Source organism: Trichoderma citrinoviride (genome assembly GCF_003025115.1).
Source record: "Trichoderma citrinoviride strain TUCIM 6016 unplaced genomic scaffold BBK36scaffold_2, whole genome shotgun sequence".
NCBI classification, from domain to species: Eukaryota; Fungi; Ascomycota; class Sordariomycetes; order Hypocreales; family Hypocreaceae; genus Trichoderma; species Trichoderma citrinoviride.
In genome coordinates, this window is record NW_020194710.1 from 575935 (window position 1) to 589596 (window position 13662).

The 13662-nt window shown below is 51.5% G+C and overlaps 6 protein-coding genes across 6 annotated transcripts; 4 read left to right on the forward strand and 2 right to left on the reverse strand.

Moving 5' to 3' along the window:
- Nucleotides 1-294: 294 nt before the first annotated feature.
- On the forward strand, nt 295-1652 carry BBK36DRAFT_1109753 (hypothetical protein; the record flags this gene model as incomplete). Its single annotated transcript, XM_024889508.1, has 3 exons — nt 295-443; nt 503-1201; nt 1262-1652. The coding sequence occupies 3 exons, from the start codon at nt 295-297 to the stop codon at nt 1650-1652; spliced, it is 1239 nt and encodes a 412-aa protein (XP_024752744.1).
- Nucleotides 1653-2195: 543 nt separating this feature from the next.
- BBK36DRAFT_1110832 (hypothetical protein) lies at nt 2196-3345 on the reverse strand (the record flags this gene model as incomplete). Its single annotated transcript, XM_024889635.1, has 2 exons — nt 2196-3067; nt 3126-3345. The coding sequence occupies 2 exons, from the start codon at nt 3343-3345 to the stop codon at nt 2196-2198; spliced, it is 1092 nt and encodes a 363-aa protein (XP_024752745.1).
- A 2697-nt stretch (nt 3346-6042) lies between these two features.
- Nucleotides 6043-6301, forward strand: BBK36DRAFT_1111637 (hypothetical protein; the record flags this gene model as incomplete). Its single annotated transcript, XM_024889723.1, has 2 exons — nt 6043-6108; nt 6170-6301. 2 exons carry the CDS (start codon nt 6043-6045, stop codon nt 6299-6301), a joined length of 198 nt encoding a protein of 65 aa, XP_024752746.1.
- A 128-nt stretch (nt 6302-6429) lies between these two features.
- On the reverse strand, nt 6430-7992 carry BBK36DRAFT_1111069 (hypothetical protein; the record flags this gene model as incomplete). Its single annotated transcript, XM_024889661.1, has 3 exons — nt 6430-7137; nt 7208-7345; nt 7417-7992. The coding sequence occupies 3 exons, from the start codon at nt 7990-7992 to the stop codon at nt 6430-6432; spliced, it is 1422 nt and encodes a 473-aa protein (XP_024752747.1).
- A 1141-nt stretch (nt 7993-9133) lies between these two features.
- Nucleotides 9134-11761, forward strand: BBK36DRAFT_1165699 (N-terminal binuclear Zn cluster-containing protein; the record flags this gene model as incomplete). The annotated part of the gene is made up of 8 exons (XM_024894811.1): nt 9134-9204; nt 9267-9414; nt 9507-9732; nt 9791-9876; nt 9932-10174; nt 10229-10557; nt 10613-10783; nt 10840-11761. 8 exons carry the CDS (start codon nt 9134-9136, stop codon nt 11759-11761), a joined length of 2196 nt encoding a protein of 731 aa, XP_024752748.1.
- Nucleotides 11762-12735: 974 nt separating this feature from the next.
- On the forward strand, nt 12736-13178 carry BBK36DRAFT_1110026 (hypothetical protein; the record flags this gene model as incomplete). Its single annotated transcript, XM_024889537.1, has 2 exons — nt 12736-12887; nt 12998-13178. 2 exons carry the CDS (start codon nt 12736-12738, stop codon nt 13176-13178), a joined length of 333 nt encoding a protein of 110 aa, XP_024752749.1.
- Between the last annotated feature and the right edge of the window lie 484 nt (nt 13179-13662).

Genomic DNA, 13662 nt, shown 5'->3' on the forward strand with positions numbered 1-13662 from the left:
CACAGCTCCTGATTGGACGACATCCTCGTCAAAAGTCTCAAAAGGGACTTACATAGTGGCGCTAATGCATCGGCCGAACCCTGTCCATGATTTATAATTCCCAATTCCGCTGGCCTTGGACATGTTCAACCCTTCTCTTGTTATCCCGCTTCCGAACTTACACCTTCTTCAAGCTCTTGGCAAATCCTCAGTCTCATACATGTGTTTCTGGGATCGTACCGCCATCCTCTTGTGAAAAGGATCTACCTGATTGCTACAAACCTGTCCTTTGTGTTCTGATAGCGACCCAACACCATGCAAGCATCGGCTTCTGCATCAGATCCCACTCCCCCTCCGCCGGCGCAATTTTCCGTCTTTGGCAGAGCAGCTGGAGTTTGCCGCCAGTGCAGAGCATCCAAGACCCGCTGCGACAAGATCCTGCCCAGCTGTAACCGATGTGTGTCGTATGTGCCAACTAGTCGTCACGGTGTCATGAGTCTCCTTTACTGAGGTCTCGGTTTAGGAGAAAGGCTCGTTGTGTCTATGGCCGGCGGATATCCACAAGCAACTCCGCTGGCGGAGTTTCTGCCGAAGACAGAGAAGAGGCACAGTTACCGCCCCAGGACGGTGAGACGGCTTGTATCTTTGGAGCATCTCTTGACACGTGCTACAAGTTAGTCGGAATGATATCTGTTGCTCTGCTGAGTGGCGTTGATGATGCGGAGCAAGACGCTTTGCTTCTTCGGATGGCATTCAAAGCAATGGGACTGACGACCGTGTCTGTTGTTCAGACGTACCGAAGAGCTGTTCATGATTGGTTTCCTGTTGTTTCCGATGATCAGTTCTCACATTTCCTTGATACTCACTCCCTTACAAACTGTCCTGCTATTGATGGGATGCTGGTTCTGGCCATGGGCCTGGTAGCTCAGCCGCCATGCACACACCAAAGCCATGGCATTTGCAACAGTCTATACAAAGCTGTGAAGCAGTCATTCATGCTCCTTCAGACAAGTGCGAGCCCTTCTATACAGGTGCTGCAGATTGGACTTCTGCTGTCACTGTTTGAATATGGCCATGGTCTTGATCAAGAAGCTGAGTTGACTGTATCTGCTTGTACGGCGTTTTGCGACTCGCACAGGACGCTTTGCATTGCTGGGGTTGATGCCGACAGAGCAACGGACAAGGCAACTATTTGTCGGAAAGCAGTTGTTATCCTGGATTGGTATGTCTTTTGCAACAGATTAGGTCGATTGTAGAGCTACATGCCTGATTGCATCTACAGCCTAATAGCATTACCGACGCCTGCTACGAGCGAACGGACGCCGAAAGAGAGTATCTTACATGCAGTGGCAGTGAGCTGCCGTAGCAACGATGGGAAGTTTGAGGAGATTTGTGGTACCTCATCCAACTTTGACGTGCTGTTCCACGTCGCAGGAGTCGTCCGAGAGGCCATCCATTACATCAAAGATGAAAGAAAGGGAAGCTCCCCAGCAAACTCGTATAATGTAGCTGAATCACGTCTACGAAGCGTCTGCTACGCTCTGATACGAGCCGCTGGGCCCAATTCCTTCATGTTCTGCGACAGCATTGCACTCGCACTAAGGTATGTGCAATTGCTATCCCTGACTTTTGACACCAACATCAAACCTGACGCACACAAGCTTCCTATTTGAACTTCACACATTTCATCACTCAAAAGCATCGCAAGACGCCGTCAGTATGGCGGATAAACTAGCTATCGAATCGTCTCGTCGAATGGCAGTCGACACATGCAGATCCATGAACGACATTGTGCCAAAGAAGGGCGTCGAGGAGATGTCGCTCATTGGGCTTTCTGTAACGTGCCGAGCCGGGCAGTTGCTGGTTGCACATGATGTGGGCTTGTGTGAAGGAGGAACGTTTACGACTGAGGACCTTGAAGCTCTGAGCCGTGTGCAGCACGACTTTACACAGAGATGGCGTATTGGTGGTGAGTATTCGGACATCTTCTCACGGCGGTGGCTCATTCACAGAGGTGATACTGATGATGCTACCTAGCGACGTACAAGAACTTCACGCCGTAGCAAGTTCATCATGAGGGCGACTTTGTCCTTGCTTTGTGATTATCTCCCCCCTGGCTATACCCTAACAGCAAAAGCAACGGCCATTGATTCCTCTGATGCCATCTTGAACATCTATTCTGTCATGCGTGATGAACAGCCAGGGCAACTTGGTCACTAGCCATGGCAGGCAGTCCAGTCCAAATCCATCACTCTCATGCCGAGAACTTGTGCGGACCATCCATCAAGCCCCAGCGTATCTCGTATCTTGCTCGCAAACGCAGCCAGCCAATCCTTGACCTTTTCCCAGACCTTCTTGATGCCCGCCGTGAGCCACGAAACAACGCTCTTCAACCAATCGAAGACGGACTCCCAGGGAATGAAGTAAATGGCCGCTGACACCCCTGGAGCGACCAGCAATGCGGTTCCCGCCGAGACTGCACTCCCGGCCACTGCTGCTGCTGCTGCTGCTGCTACTGTACCTGTGTAGAGCGCAAACCCGACAAACTTGTACTGCACAAACATTCCCCCGGCAGTCATTTTGATGTAGCCGACGTGGGCGAACCCAGCGGCTCTTGCGAGGACGTCGACAATGGCGGAAATACAGTCTCTGAACTTGTCCCACCAGCTGTCCTCCATCTTCACATCAATCATCATTTCAATGTTGGATCGGACTTTTTCCTGGTCAAAGTCTGACATGGAAGACAAGTCGTCGTCCGACAAGTTGCCCAGCTGGCCGATTTGGGAGCCGAGGTCCAGCACGACGCCGGGTCCAAGCCAGAACTTGGCCTCATGGTGCTTGGATTCCCATGATCGGAGAGGTTGCCCGTGAAAGGTTGAGGTGCCATCGAGGTAAAGGTATTCTTCATGATTGTGATAGCTTCCGCACCGGTATACCTTCAAGTCCATGATACTGGAGCCGACGTCAAAACCAAAGTGGCTCACGAATCCGCTTGCAATGATGATGAGGTTGTCATATGACTCAGCCTTCTCGGCAGCAGAGATGACCGCGTTGAGTCGAAGGTCGTCTGTCGCTTTGATGGCGACATCTATCCAGGGTGTCAGCATGATAGGTGGCTATGGCTCGAGGATCTTGATTACACTCACTCTTCCTCTTCCACCGGCTGAACTTTTCTTTCTGTCTTTTGCGATGAATCTTGGCTGTCAGGCCTTCGACCGCACCATGGCGACAGACCAGTACCACGAATGTGTTGGGAGGGGGAACGAACTCGGATCGCCTGACATAGTCGAGTAACGATCCAATCTCCCAGTTCACACCCGAACCATTTCGCGGTCTGAGCTCACCGAGTCCAGTGATTTGTGTCATGATAGAATGGCAAAGTATAAGCTGTGAGATCTACAAAGACGATGCGTATGTGGTAAGGTCTTGTTGCTTGATGGGTCAAATCTGGTTTGCATCGAGTTCATATAGCCGGTGCGGAAAGCGCCCAAGATTAGGAGGGAGTGATATAAGTACTGACGAGGCCATCTCAGGCATAAACAAATATGTCTCGAAATCACCCCTTACAGACCTAGCCAATACCGGCTGGCAAGCCACAAGGCCAGCGTCAGTAGGGCTACACGAGTGTCACCAAACTGGTGAATCAAGTCGGAGAAGCTCATGATACTTTCACATATTCTAAGAAGATATGTCTGTTTCCGACAAGCAAAGCGGACCTGTAACGGTTCATGGCCGCAAACAAACACTTTGACGTCATTTGGGGAGGCCTATAAAAGCCGGGAGGCCAACAGAAACTGGGAGGTCTACGGGAGGGAGAATGGATGCCAGCGAACATGTGTCGGTGAGTTCAATGTTTGTGAGACCAATGCAAGGGAGAGCAGACTGCTGAAGCGAGCCATGAGCAACGCGTAATACCATCGGATTGAAGTAGTAAGTCGGATAAACGTAGCTATCTAGAAGGCAGTAAAAGGGACCTCGGAAAAGTTTGACCTTGACTGCTACAAGACAACCAAATATGCTACGAGAAGATGTAGAAACATGGGTAAGTTGGAGAAATATGTAATGTTATGACTCTGGTAGTTTGGTTATACTTTATCTAGCTTGTTTCCATCAACTTATTACCTAAAGAGTCAGTGATGAGTGCCATTCTGTAGGGCGACAGTGAGTTTAAAGGAGGCATTGAAAGGGAGGGCATGCATATGTACAGACACTCACCTCGGAACGCAAGGTCTCGCAGTCTCATCAACATTATGTAATACACTTGAATGCCGCGAGATTAGTGAAGAAAAGTGTCTGTGTGTCAATGACAATGTAGAACCTGGTTCCCAAGTCAAGACAATGTCTTGTTCCAAGGCCCTACGTCCCATTCACTCACGTCCCATTCACTCATCGCCAAAGAAAGAATATTTAGATAGTACCACTTTTTATACGTAAGTTCTTGAAGATGAATTAAGAATTCATAGATGATGAACTATCATTCGTTGTTCAATCTATCCTTCTACGGTAATGGCTCTCCCGTGACCTTGCCGCACACCCGAAGATGCTGGAGTAGTATTGTCATCAGTTCTATCCAAGCAAAAGCAGGTGGGCATGCCAGCGTGATCGCTCTCCTGTGCATCTGCATCGACGGTATACAAATAATTTGTATGGATCGGGTATTGGCCTCGGCATCGGCAGGTCATAACGTTCCATGCTCAGCAATAAACCTGGCTAGAAACCCAACATCGAATGCACCTTCAAAACTATTACTAGTCTAGATTATTCGAATGGCTTTGACCGCTAAAGCAATTCAAGCAATCCACTCGAGGCACGGGAATAGACTGCGAAATACGGAGTATAACCGCTGGCCAAGTAAGCTTACTGCAGCAGACGGCAATGTATGCTGTAATACCTGGGTAGACAAACTACGAAATAGGCAGGTAGATGAAGCTAAGAAACCTGGGGCTTCAATTGTCAACTGAAGATTGAGGCTTCTTTGGTCAGATGAAGTGATAGATGACGAGGATTACCACGGATAAGTGGAAGGCAAACTCGAGCCAGAGTGCTGGAGGGTTGGTCAGTTACGAGGAAATAACACATGTTTTTATGTATCTTAAGGATCCTACCATTGACTTCTGATAGAGAGGCTTAGAGAACTATTGGTATCGAACGCTTTTTATTATGCTTAAAAGCTTCTCTGGTCTCCTTTCTTCTGCAAGTGTCAGGTCGCTTGCCATGACACATTCCGAAATTGGAATAAGGATTGTTCGTAAGGTGGATTTGATGTCGTTACCCCATGGAAAGAAGATAGTATTGGTACGTAGTGATAGCCAATACAAGTAAACGAGAACGCTATAAATAAACGAAGTCGTCTAATACGCGAAATATCAAGGCCACCAATGGTACGGCGTTCGCTCAGTCGGTCCGGGTCGTCGGGTCTTGCCGATCCCCGTCTTTCATGTCGTCCGGTGCAACCTCATCGGTACTCTTACTCCTCGATTTGGGGTCCGGGCTGTGGGTGCCATGTCGTATCGGAGTTGACTATTGGTCAACTGTACATTGAGATACTAATTGCTACAAGTGCTGTCAGAAATGTTCTGCACGTAGAGCATAATTGACAGCAGAGCGATGAATAATATGGTTCAGGTGCTGGCTCTGAGGGCTACACCAAGTAGATCAGGGTTTCACTCCAGATACCGAGAGGAACATATGTAGATGGTCAGTTACATTGTGTCGTTGTAGTCAACGGGGATGAGAAACAGGGCTCCCCAGCAAACGGAAGACGGTGAGCCGGTAGATGGAACTGGCATCGAGAGGTGGTCAGCCAATATGCACCCGTAGGTTGGCCTAGCGAGTGGTTCGACGCAAGGCACATGGGTTCAGGTTGTATCAATGGGATCGATTGCAGATGTCAGAGTGGATTCTTAGACGGCCAGCCTGCTCGATGACAAAGACCGCAAAGGATATAAATACGTGTCTCGAACACCCTCTTGGAACGACTCTTCGAAAGAGATCCCAACCATTCCGTCTATCAACAGCCTTCAACGCCCAACAAGTCAAACAACCCACCCGTAAACCAACAGAATGAAGGTCTACGCCGCCCTCCTCGCCCTCACTGCTGCTCTGGCCAGCGCTTGCAACACGTGCAACGTATGTCTCATTGAAGTCTCCCAATTGACTCCTTGGTATCATGATGTTAACAGTGATAAAGGACTGCCCCGGCGACCAAGTCTGCAACCACTTTGGAGGATTTGGAGTCGATCCCACCACTTTCTGCGTCGAGCCCAACGACCCCAGCTGCAACGACCCTCGTGGCAACTGCGACACCCTCACTTGCGATTAATGGGTATATGAATGGAAGGGAAACGAGGCAATTCAGGATTCATGATTCATGCGAAATGAAATGAGTGTTTATACACATGATGTTCCAGTGGTCGAAATAAATATCAAGCCAAAAGCAAGTCGTCTATATCAGGATATCTTCCTCCCTATTGCTTCGTTCCACTTCTCAAATTTGCATTTGCTGAGCATGCCTTGATGTCCATCCTCCTCTTCGGCCCACATATCCTTCGTTTCAACAATGCCTTTGGCAATCCAGCTGCCCTGAGCCATGAACTGGCTCCATACCAGAGGCGAGTCTTTGGATGCCGCCATCTCTTCCTTCAGATTGAGAATGCGATGGGCAATGTCCTGTGCCTCGGTTTCTAGGTCATGGAACTTGAAAGGGGAAATGGCGTACAAAAGCCGTGACTTGACCATTCGACAGACTGCATACGTCCCCCGCAAAGCGAGTCGCGTGAGGCACCAGGGGCCCAGTTGCCTGTAGTCAAAGTCGGTGGGAAAGACCAGCACGCCGTATTCATCTTCGCGAAGCCCGGCGCCTTGCGCTATTGGCTTCCCCCGTATCCAACCCAGCCATACAATGAGATTCTTGCGCTTCGCCAATAGACGTTCCGTGAGGTCGTCAATCGCTTCCTGTGAGGGCGGACAGGAGGAGAGCAGCAGCTCGGTTGTGTTGTTGAACAGTCGTGGCATCTCAATCAGGCCGCCCCATAGTGCGAGCGCGAACTCCTTGTCGTTTGTGAGCGTCGTGTCTTCGCTGACGGCTTCTCGGATGACGGCTTGCCATTGGGCTTGTTCCAGGAAGCAAGGCGTGTTATTCAAGAATGCCGACATTACCTAAAAGAGTGGAAATCACGTCAGACTTCAGCTCCTATGAATGTTTCGGCTGGCTTGACTCTCTACGTACTGTTGGCCCAATGTGCGCCAGGAATAGAGCCTTTTCGAACTCGGACTGGAACATGTGCGCGCCTCGAGCCTCTACGAGCCGAGCCGCACCGCCGACGTGATGCATCCACGAGTTTTCCTTTTCATTTCCATTGAGTGCCTATGGGTGCCGTGAGTAGATGTACTTTGAATGCTAGAGCCAGGGCGGCGCTATATAGAAGAGATACAGACCTCAAAGATGCCCAACAACTGCGTAGCACATAATGTCTCCGGCTTCGCCCACTCCTTCTCATCCAGCAAGGCCTGTTGTAGCGCCTTGAGTGCTTTCTGATAGTGCAGTAACGCCTTGAGATCGCTTTTAGGTGATCTATGCTCCACTGGCTGTGATTCGTACTGCAGCTTTGCAATGACACAGTCCGTTGCATGGCGGAGCAACGATACGTGCCCATATCGACTCGGGATAAAGGACAAGAGCCTCTGGCTTGAGGCCTGTGCCGTGAGAACATGGTCCTTTGGTTGCGTTGGTTCGTACAAGTAGTGCGAGAGCGTGCCGACGCCGAGACGGAGGCCGGTGAGTGGCATGAGGTTGAGAAGGATGGAGAATTGCTTGGGCATCAGGGGGTCTTGGAAGGCAAACGGGGCAGAAAGAGAGGAAGGCCGGAAGTCTTTTGTGCTTCTCGGGTCTCCATTATCCTCGCAGTCATCGGGTGGATGGCCATCGGGAGGCTGCACGAAGACCGGATACTGCCTCATGTTGTGCTTGCCGTAGTCCCCCCTCTGTCTCCGGGCCATGGCGGCATCTCTCATTGCCTGTTGCCGGATGCGCCGCCGGACCTGCGCATCAGGGTTGAGGTTCGGGCCTTGGTAGTTGACAAACAAGGGCGTGTCTGAGGATCGTTTCGGCTTGGGCATCTTGTCTGCGGCCTGATTCCTTGTGACAGGACTTCTCCAAGGCTTTAGATCGCGGAAAAGCGGATACTGAGGCGGAACAGGCTGATCGGGATTCAATATCTTATATGTGCTCTGTTGACAATTACACGTAAAGGAGTCATCGGTCATCAACTTTGGAGGTGATTTTTGATCATGCAGAAGGTATTGGCTGTTCGTTGCTGGCAGGAAACAGGTGGAAGCCTGTGGCGATCCGGGGAGAGACGGATAGCCTGATGACTATTCAGATATTCCAATCGAGTCTAGGGCGTCGATAATGTTCCGAAGATGCGCAACTGGGCCGGACTGGGGATGCCGAATCTTGACCGTGCGGGTAATCTGGTGCAGTCATCTGGTTGTTCTTGTGGCATTCTGGAACATGGAACGAGGCCGATGGCAAGGCCAGGCGAGAATGAGCAGAAGCTGTGTGTAGATGATTGCAGACAATTGGTGCAGCAGTAGTTTGAAGATGCAGCGGACGCTTTCACCCGGTTAGCCTTTGAGACAACTCAACCTACGAAAGCTCTGCTCACCTCCGCATACTTGACGCTGTACTCTGTAGGTAGGTTGAGCTTATCTCCCATCCCATGGACCAAAACTCAGCAACTGGGAGGAGCTGTCACGATACATGTATGTAGTTGCCCCTTCTATAGCTCCTGCAAGTCATCAAGACCTGAATCCGCGCCAAACAACGCCGCCACCAGCTCACCTCGTACTAAAGGTCGTCCCCGCATTCTCCAACCCCAACTGCCAAAGAATTCGAGCTTCCTTCTGTCTGGGGAATCCATCGAGGTCAGCCCAAAGCCTCCCCGACCTCGGCTTGGTGGTTCGCCTCACCGCTTAGTCAGACCGAGCTAGCAGCAAGTCCAGCCGTCTTTGGGGTTCACGATAAGTCACCGGATCTCAATCTCCACCCTTGTTCATCTTCTCCAAAAGGTGATGGGGCTTCATCTCGTCGAATCAAAAACCCTGCGGCATCTCGGATTGTCGCTCCATGGATGCCATCGCCGCGATTCCCCCAATGGATAACCAGCAGCCGTCTCCCAAGTCGACTCGCCACATAGACCGGGAGAGGAAGCGAGCTGCTCGAGCGTATGTGGACTCAAACTGCCGACGCACGGATCTCTCATCTAACGCGATATCTCCTTGTGTAGCTGCGATGGCTGTCGCCGCCAGAAGGAAAGGTGTGATGGGGGCGTGCCCTGTCGGCGGTGCTTCCGGCTGGGCCGCCAATGCGACTTCACCAGCAGAGCTTCAGTCGACACGGAATCTCAGGCTGGCTCTGGTTCACGGCCTGGAGCAGTAGCAAGGTAGAACTTGTCCAAGTGAAAGTCAAGAGAAAGGGGGCATGTTCCGTTCAGACTAACTCATCTCACAGACGCCGCGCTTCCGAGAACATCTCAGCTGAGCAGGCAAAGCGGCTCGAGTATCTCGAGAGAATCGTCCAAGGCTATGTCGGCAGCAAGGATGCTTTGGACCTCGAGACTCTCAAAGGTCTGGCCCAGGGTGTAGAGAAGCGGCGGAACTCGCCTCGACCGGCAGACATCTCATCCCAAAGCTCGGAATTTGACGGCGTGGATGAGAAGTTTGACATCCAGCCCCTTCACGGCAATGTCACTCGTATGAGTCCCCATCTTGTCTTTTTATCGTCAAGTAAAGATGCTAACATGAGGGCCAGATTACTCTGGAGAGTTTTCGCACTGGAACTTTTCCATGCGCATCAAGAAGTGGATAGACCAGAGTGTCCCAAACGACTCTTCCAATGTAAATGCAGCCCTGGCTGTTCATATTGATCAATCCTGCTGACCTGTTCATGAAGTATCCGTCCAAATCCGCAACGACGTTCAAGGAATACTACCGGGCCGAGGAGCTGCAATCGCACTCAGATGCAATGGGCTTATTGTCGCTTCTGCCACCGAGACCCATTGCCGACTTTCTCGTTTATTCCTTCTTCAAACACGCGCAGACCAACTATTTTTTTGTTGAACAGAATTGGCTGAGAGCCAAGCTTGACCTTGCTTATGAAAATGCCGCCGCCTTCACTCGGCGAGATGTGGGCGTGGTGTGCATCATCTTTGCCATCCTCGCCATTGGAACGCAGTTCGCCTACCTCGAGTCTCTGGTAGATGGTGTTGAGAATCCCACAGAAAAGGGGTCCGATGCATTCACGGAAGACGCAGTTGGCGTGCTATTCTATCAACAAGCAGCCCGGCTGCTCTCAGACGTCATCACGGTCTCATCGCTCGAGTGTGTCCAGGCTTGTTTGTTGCTCGGTATATACACGCTTCCCGTCGATGCGTCCGGATTGGCCTACATCTATCTCAATTTGGCCCTCAAGCTCGCGATTCAGAACGGCATGCATAGAAAGTACACCGTCGAGAATCGAGATGCAGATGTCGTTGAAACGAGGAACCGAGTTTGGTGGACCGTGTACACCATCGAAAAGTACGATACCTCGGATATTGGCGGGAGTGTTCGGTGAGCTAACCAATATCTACAGGCGTGTTGGAATCTTCCATGGCAGACCGACGTCCATATCCGGTACTGACGTGGATGCTGATTTTCCCGTCCACCATCCCGACTTGTGGTCCTCCACCTCACAAACCGATACCGCGCATATTCTGGCAACGTTTGAGCTCAACCAACAGCTGAGTAAATTGTCTCGTGAAATGTAACTACTCACACGCTGGTTCAGGTCATGTCGGACTGCTAATTGGTGTTTCCTAGAACGATCCTGAGGTCTCTGCCCAAGCATGAGGTGCCCGAAGGACTGAAGCGGCTCGCGCAGTTGCACCGTGAGCTCAAGTCCTGGTGGGATGCTCTCCCGGTGGACATATTCTGCAAGGAGTTCACATCTCAGTCCAAGATTTCTCGCAAGCATATGCATCTGCAGTTGGAATACTGTCTTGTCCGCATGTTCGTCGGCCGCGTCTTCATCTTCCCCGAGGCAGGCTTGAGGGACGGCAGCAGCCCGGCCACGTCTGCGAATGCTCCATCGAGTGCATCGCTGAGCAAGAAAGGCACACGCGCAACCTTGGTGGCGGATTGCGTCGAGGCTGCTCTGTCCGTCATAGACACGTGTCGCTGTCTGCGAAACACAATTGGTCTGGCTCGCGCCTCTTACACTGAGTTCAGCTCTTGTCGGGCAGCTCTCATGGTGGTTACGACGCAATGCCTCTCCCAGAAGACGTACATGTTCAGGCAGGCTCTGCGGGATGGGCTGTCAATGCTAAAGGAAATGTCAACTGGCAGTCTATCGGCGCACTCCGAAATGTCGCTGATTGAGGCTTTTGAGCAAGCGATTGCCAACATGAACGCACAGGAGCAGACAGCCAGCTCCATGGTGAGCGAGTCGGAGTACGCAAAGTTTAAGAAATGGGAGCAGCTGTGGAAGAACGACGCGCCCACGGCCATGTCAGAGTCCGTCGATGGAAGCGTTCAAGGCAAAGCAGTGTCAACAGCTCCCCCAGAGCCGGAACCGCCTCGGCCAATGGCACAGGTTCCAAAGGAAGAGGGTATGATGATGCCCCCAAGCACGCCATTCTTTGGCGTAGACGGCCACTTTGCTTCATTTCCGCAGAGTCTGGACGACTTTACAGCTTTCTTTGGCAACGAATTTGGAACAAACATCGATTCCGGACATGGCTGAAAGAGGGAACCAACAAGGGACCCTTGTGATCTCAGCCTGTTTCAGCAAACGTTCTGCATCATCATCGTGTCTGCAGAAGCAAAGACGCGCAGGGATAGTACTCCGTACCGTCGAAGAAAGGTACTCCAATGGGTCAAGGCTCGGAACTGGATTTCTGGCCTGAGCGCCAAAATCAGAGTCCGGCTTCTCGAGTCATACCAGGTTAGTGCTCTCTGCTCCTCTGGTGCGACAGCCTTGCACAAAGACGGAACAAGTGCCACTCGGAGAGTAGCATCTCGTATCTCTCAATTACGACAGTCTTGGCGGTTCGCGCACTCTTTACACCTGGCGATTTGCTTTGCTTACTCTGGTACAATTCTTCAGGATGCTTCTTCATTGTACTAGTACCTCACACTTCTCCCAGCCATTGTAAAACGGGTCATGCGACAAGGCAACCGCGCGGCGTCAGTGCAGACGGTTTGAAGGGCTCTCATACCAAACACCTCTTATACGCTCGACACCGCAACCCTGGCGGCTAAAAGCGCGTGTCATTGGCGCCTCAAGTCGTGTCGGGGCGATCCTCCACACGGAACTCGCCATACCAGAACGACGAACCAGCCCGGGGGCTACCCCCAAAAGTGTCCGTCATCGCGGGGGCGAAGCCAGGCACAGCCGGGCTTTGATTAGCCTGACTGGTGCTTCGTTTCATTTCCCAGGGGCCGCGGGGAATGCAAATCTGAAACCTCCGCCGCACAGACGCCTCGTCCTGGCCGTGCGGAATGGATGATGATGGCGCTGATTCTCGACGAGGGAGCGAGTTATGTATATACATACGCCGCCCTGGGCGGTGGTTCGAGGGATGGATGTTGCATCCTGATCCGCAACTTGCAGCTTTCCCCGTCCCGCTCAGCCTACTACTAGTCGTCATCCGCATCCTCTCCTCCTCCTCGTCATCAGTGATCGAAACCGAGAAAAGCGTCGAGATGGCGCACGAGATGATTGCAGGTGCATTGAGACGCTCAATTGAGAACGTGGGCGCTCTCACCCACATTCTCGCCGTGCGCTGCAAAGAGACCCAGGAGAGCAACACATGCGAGAAGCCGGCTTCTCAGTCGGGAATTCTAATTGCGGTTGTCATCACAACAGGGTGAGTTCCCTTGCCCCGTCTCTTAGGCCTCGATCGGCCATTTCCCTTTTATTTCCCCCTCCCGGTAGCACGACTTACTGACCGTCTGCTCCCTTTTCCTCTTGGCCTAGACTTCTTCTACTCGGATCGTTACTATTAGTTCTCTTCTGGTTGTGGCTGAGGCGCAGGAAGATTGATAAGCTTGAAGAGGCGTCTGATCCTTTCGAGTTGGCGGCGTACGGCATCGAGCAACCGATTGCACAGAGACAGAGGCGGCGCGACTATTTACGGAACCTAATGGGCAAGAAATGAGGAGATGGGCTGCGAGAAGATTATACACGTCGCGATGCAAGCCTGTTGAGTGGAACGAAGCGAGTGAGTTTCCAGGAAGAGATGGCATTGACGAGGACAAGAGGGGGGAAAATCAAGCTGAGCTCGGGTAATGCGGCTATGAAGAGCTCGATGCCGCACCAGCGCATATATGGATGCTGAAGGAGTGTTCGAATCGCTACCCCGACGCGATCAACCGACGGCGTACCAAAGGAGGAACATTTGATCTTTTACTCTGATTTCTTTTTGCATTCGCTCAGAACAGCGATATTAGATGGTGGAAACTTGGCAAAATGGACAGGCGCATCGGAGTCGTTGTTGCGGATCGTGGGTCCATCGCACAGTCGACTTGATCGTCAGAGCTAGGCAGGGATATATCGGATCTTTCCTGGGCAGACACTTGGTTTGACATACGAATTCTTTGACCTTTGTGTTTAGTGTATAATACCAATTAAGATTGTTCTCA